At 45.6% G+C, this 5,817-nt stretch overlaps 1 protein-coding gene across 1 annotated transcript in view; it reads right to left on the reverse strand.

The window, feature by feature from the left end:
• Positions 1–2,233: 2,233 nt before the first annotated feature.
• The window catches only part of ACOT4 (acyl-CoA thioesterase 4), a 70,572-nt gene continuing 66,988 nt past the window's right edge, over positions 2,234–5,817 (reverse strand). The window contains exons 2-3 of the mRNA XM_011949605.1: positions 4,365–4,567; positions 2,234–2,951 (exon numbers count right to left, since the gene is read on the reverse strand). Of these exons, the coding sequence (XP_011804995.1) occupies positions 2,346–2,951; positions 4,365–4,427 (669 nt within the window). The 5' untranslated portion in view covers positions 4,428–4,567 and the 3' untranslated portion in view covers positions 2,234–2,345. The remainder of the gene's footprint in view (positions 2,952–4,364; positions 4,568–5,817) is intronic.

The following is a 5,817-nucleotide window of genomic DNA, read 5'->3' on the forward strand; positions in this document are numbered from 1 at the left end:
CTGCCTCAGCCTCCTGAGTAGCTGAGATTACAGGTACCCGACATCACACCTGGTTAATTTTTTGTATTTTTAGTAGGAATGGGGTTTCACCATGTTGGTCAGGCTGGTGTCGAACTCTAGACCTCAGGTGATCTGCCCGCCTCGGCCTCTCAAAGTGCTGGGATTATAGGCATGAGCCACGGCGCCTGGCCCAAACTTCTTACATAGTGGCTCAAGCTCCAAAGGCAAGTGTTCCTGGCAAACAAGGTGGAATCCTCATGGCCTTATATGCAAAGTCAGGTAGCATCACTGCCGCTCTGCTCTACTGACTGAAACAGTCACAAGTTCATCCAGATTTGAAGGGAGGGGACATAGGTCTCCCATCTCTTGATGAGGGAAATGCCAATGAATTTACAGCTATGTTTTAAAATTACCACAAACAAGCCTGGTGCAGTGGCTAACACCTGTAATCCCAGCACTTTGGGAGGCTGAGGCAGGTGGATCACTTGAGGTCAGGAGTTCAAGACCAGCCTGGCCAATATGGCAAAACCCCATCTCTACTAAAGTAACAAAATTAGCCAGGCGTGGTGGCACAAGCCTATAATCCCAGTTACTCAGGAGGCTGAGGCAGGAGAATGGCTTGAACCCAGGAGGCAGAGGTTGCAGTGAGCTGAGATCAGGCCATTGCACTCCACCCTGGGTGACACAGCAAGACCCCATCTCAAAAAAACAAAAACAAAAACAAAAACGAACAAAAAACACGGATCAAGACTATCTCAAAAAAATGAAATAAGATTTTGAAAAAAGCATAATTGGCCGGGCGCGGTGGCTCAAGCCTGTAATTCCAGCACTTTGGGAGGCTGAGGCAGGTGGATCACTTGAGGTCAGGAGTACAAGACCAGCCTGGCCAATATGGCAAAACCCCATCTCTACTAAAGTAATACAAGGCCAGGTGTGGTGGCTCATGCCTGTAATCCCAGCACTTTGGGAAGCTGAGGTGGATGGATCACGAGCTCAGGAATTTGAGACCAGCCTGGCCAATATGGTAAAACTCTGTCTTTACTAAAAATAGAAAAATTAGCCAGGCATGGTGGCAGGCACCTGTAGTTCCAGCTACTCAAGAGGCTAAGGCAGGAGAATTGCTTGAATCCAGGAGGCAGAGGTTGTGGTGAGCTGAGATTGCACCATTGCACTCCAGCCTGGGCTACAGAGTGAGACTCCGTCTCAAAAAAAAAGAAAGAAAGAAAGAAAGAAAAAGAAATACAAAAATTAGCCAGGCATGGTGGCGCATGCCTGTAGTCCCAGCTACTCAGGAGGATGAGGCAGGAGAATTGCTTGAACCCAGGAGGCAGAGGTTGCAGTGAGCTGAGATAGTGTCACTGCACTCCAGCCTGGGCAACAGTGATTCTGTCTCAAAAAATAATAATAATAATAATAAATGCTACGTAGTATTGATGTCAAGGAGAGAAAGGAATGATTCCTCCAGGATTACCGCAGTATAATTTTCCAAGGTCTATTTTTTTGAAACAAGGTCTCACTCTGTTGCCCAGGCTAGAGTACAGAGCTGCAATCACGGCTCACTGCACCAACCTTGACCTCCTGGGCTCAAGGAATCCTCCCACCTCAGTCTCTCGAGTAGCTGGGACTACAGGTGTGCACCATGTTTGGCTAATTTTTGTAGGGATTGGGTTTTGCCATGTTGCCTAGGCTGGTCATGAAATCCTGAGCTCAAGCGATCTGCCCCCTTTGACTTCCCAAAGTACTGGGATTATAGGTGTGAGCCACTGTACTCGGCTCCAAGGTCTGCTCTTAGAGACAGGAAGTGAGAAGGAAAATAGATCGTAGTCATTCACCCTTGGAAGAGAGTATAGACTTAACTATTCTAGAGACAGGTCTCATCTCCTGTCAAAGGATTCTTCTCTGACCTTTATAATGAAAAGGTCAGCTGCCTCTCCTCATATTAACATCCCTCTGTATGTTTCTGGCCAAAGAAAATTCTACCCTGCTACTGATGGTTGAACAGCAAACATTAGGTGACCATTCTTTCACAGTGATGGAAAAAGTCACCAGCTTTAAAGCTCACCTATGACTCAAAGCATTAACTAAAAAAATCTAGAAGGAAACACAAATGTTAACTGGTGGGAATGCTTTTCACTTATATGTGTCATATGTCTCTTAATCTTCCACAACAAGCAAGTTACATTAGTAAAACTAATGACAAAGCTTATTCAACAAAGTTACATAAAATATACCATTAATGATAAGGACATGGCTTTAATGTTATCCAGGAGACAGCTGATTCACATAGGGTTACTGAACACTAGAATCTGATCTTGAATCTCTCATGTCAACAATAGACAAATGCATTACAATTTAGGGAAAGCTGTTTTCTGGGTACCTCCCAGGTGTTTGCAGAAGAAGGCTAGAATCTGCTTCCAGGCATCTACCTGGGCCTTAGAATGAGCCCTGGGCTCCCCACCCCACATCACATGTTTGTTCACTAATTCGTGAAGGGAAGCTGGGCACAGGGGGAAGTAAGGAGGCTCGATGTAATGCCCAGTCCCAGGGTAACAGATGATCTGGGGTTTTTCCTTTCCATGGGCCTGTAACCGTTCAGAGACTTTTTGGGCATACAACTCACTCCTCCAGTTATGGTCATCCTGACCGACGATGAGCAGGATGGGCCCCTGGGCCTTCTCTACTGGAATCATGCTGGAGTTCTCATACCCTCCTATGAGATCATTCCTTATATCCACGATGTCCATGAGGCCCGAGAAAGCTACCTTGATTCTCCTCAGGTCATAGCCCAATGGTGGAATGCTACTGTGCTTATAGTTGATGCCTTTGTTCCCACTGATCCCAGATCCATTGATGGAAACTGTGGCTGAGACATTCTTCAAGAATGAAGCCATTGAGAGACAAATATCAGCTCCTAAAGAAATGCCCAAAAGCCCAATGCCTGGGCCTTTTACCTGGAAGAAAACAAGAGAGAAGAGTCGAGTAAATAACTTACCAAGACTGGGTGTGGGGGCTCACGCCTGTAATCCCAACACTTTGGGAAGCGGAGGCGGGCGGATCACTTGAGGTCAGGAGTTTGAGACAAGCCTGGCCAACATGGTGGAACCCTGTCTCTATTAAAAGTACAAAAAAAAAAATTAGCAGAGTGTGGTGGCATGCGCCTCTAATCCCAGTTACCCGGGAGGCTGAGGCAGGAGAATTGCTTGAGCCTGGGAGGCGGAGGTTGCAGTGAGCTGAGATCGCGCCAGTGCACTCCAGCTCGGGTGACAGAGTGAGACTCTGTCTTTAAAAAAAAAAAAAACAACTTATCCAATTCAAAAACATTTTTCTAAAATGCAAACAGTGATGCTGCTAGCTTTAATCTGGGAACCATCCACAAGAAAATCAACCTCAGCTGACAGGGGAGTTTCTTCCCATGTGCAGAATATCTGGCTGAACACATGGTAAACAAATCTTAAAATCACTGAAAACCTTGGAAATTGATTTATAAACATTTCAGAGAATTATCCACTAGAGAATGCTGAGCCACGGAGCCCATCAAGTTCAGGACCACATTCAGGTAGGTCTGACTGAAGTCTTCATGTGGCAATGCATCCAATAGTGTGGAACCAAGTTCTGTTCCAAGATGTGAATCATTTATCAGATCATTTGCCATATGTATTGGCAAATGATTACAAAATCAGACTTCAGAGTAAGTAAGTAAGTTCGTTCTTGGCTTCTGAAAGGGGTGGACAAGTTCTGACCAAAATCTTAGAACATACTCTGACATCAGGAAATTAAAATTAAAAAACAAGCATGCAGCCGGGCGCGGTGGCTCAAGCCTGTAATTCCAGCACTTTGGGAGGCCGAGATGGGTGGATCACGAGGTCAGCAGATCGAGACCATCCTGGCTAACACGGTGAAACCCCGTCTCTACTAAAAAATACAAAAAACTAGCCAGGCGAGGTGGCGGGCACCTGTAGTCCCAGCTACTCGGGAGGCTGAGGCAGGAGAATGGCGTAAACCCGGGAGGCAGAGCTTGCAGTGAGCTGAGATCCAGCCACTGCACTCCAGCCTGGGCGACAGAGCGAGACTCCATCTCAAAAAAAAAAAAAAAACAATCGTGCAAATAGATTAGAAATTCAATTTGCAATATACAGATAATATTTAATATTACTAAATAAAATCTCACATGGATTTTACAATTAATTCTACACCACAAATTCATCTGACAGAAAAAGTGGAAATAGGCACCTTAAGCCAAGGAAGTCTCCAGAAGAAATCTTTGTGAAAGAGGAACAGAGCAGCATTTCTGCACGTGGTGCAGGTTACACTCTCTATGGAGATATTTCTAGAGAGACTGATTAAATAAAGGACATGAAGAGAACCTGGGGATGTTGAAGCATGTAGCATAGGGCTTCTTCGAAGTACTCCAGGGATATGTTGTCCATGTTCTTGGGGAGATCTTCAAAGTTATAATAAGCTAGAGCCAACGTAGCGAAGCCATGGCCAGCAAGGAGGCTGGCTCGATATTCCAACAGGCCCCCTCCAATACCAAAGATGTCAATGATCCCTGGGAAGGGTCCAGGTCCTAGAGAACAAAATATTATAAATGTAAGCCATTATACAATTTAAAAAATGTGCTTTCCTGGCTGGACACAGTGGTTCATGCTTGTAATCTCAGCACTTTAGGAGGCCAAGGCAGGAGGATCGCTTGAGGCCAGGATTTCAAGACCAGCCTGGACAATGTTGTGAGACCCTTAAAAAAAAAAAATTAGTCGAGTGTGGTGGTGCATGCCTGTAGTCCTGCCTACTTGGGAGGCAATGAAGGGAGGATCCTTGAGCCCTGGAGGTCGAGGCTGCAGTGAGCTGTGACCACACCACTGCACTCCAGCCTGGGCAACAGAGACAGACACTGTCTCAAAAAAAAAAAAGAAAGAAAGAAAAGAAAACAATCGGAACGAAATTTTATGTTCTGTTGCATCAGCCCTCTGGTTTTTAGTGTACTGATATTTCAGATATCTATGTAGAAAGGGAGGAAAAAGAAATAGCCAGAGATGGTTTTAGGTGAGAAAGGCAGTGGAGTCTGAAGTATGACCTGTGATTAAGCAGGACATGAAGAAGTGGAGAAGAGACTCAGTGTGCCTAGAACACTAAAAAAGGCGACATTGGTAATAGCCTCATTCACTGTCATCATTCTGCCTTAGACAAGTCAGGCTGATGCCTGTAGAGATCTGTAGGGTAGTGATTAATAGCAAAGTGGATAATATACCTGACGACCTGAACTTGCTTTTTCATCTGCAGAATAACAATACCAACTTCATTGGAATATTATAGAGACTAATAAAATGCAAGTAAAAACCGTAGTACACAGCCTAACAAAAAATTCTTTTTTTCTTTTCTTTTTTTTTGTGACAGAGTCTGGCTCTGTCGCCCAGGCTGGAGTGTAGTGGTGCGATCTCGGCTCACTGCAACCTCTGTCTCTCGGGTTCAAGTGATTCTCGTGCCTCAGCCTCCCGAGTGGCTGGGACTACAGGCGTGTGCCACCATGCTGGACTAATTTTTGTATTTTCAGTAGAGTCGGGGTTTCACCATGTTGGCCAGGCTGGTCTCGAACTCCTGATCTCAAGTGATCCACCCATCTCGGCCTCCAAAGTGCTGGGACTACAGGCGTGAGACACCACGCCCAGTACCAAATCCTCTATTTTGGTAGAGTGGCCACTGACATAGTCAATGCTAGCTTCTCTGACCTTGCTCCGGAACCAAATCAGTGCTAAATCAGCCCTGGAAAGAAAGCAACGGAGACTCAGGCCACTGACGCTCACACCTCCCGCCAGGATC

Source organism: Colobus angolensis, unplaced genomic scaffold (genome assembly GCF_000951035.1).
Source record: "Colobus angolensis palliatus isolate OR3802 unplaced genomic scaffold, Cang.pa_1.0 Scaffold3, whole genome shotgun sequence".
Taxonomy (NCBI): Eukaryota; Metazoa; Chordata; class Mammalia; order Primates; family Cercopithecidae; genus Colobus; species Colobus angolensis.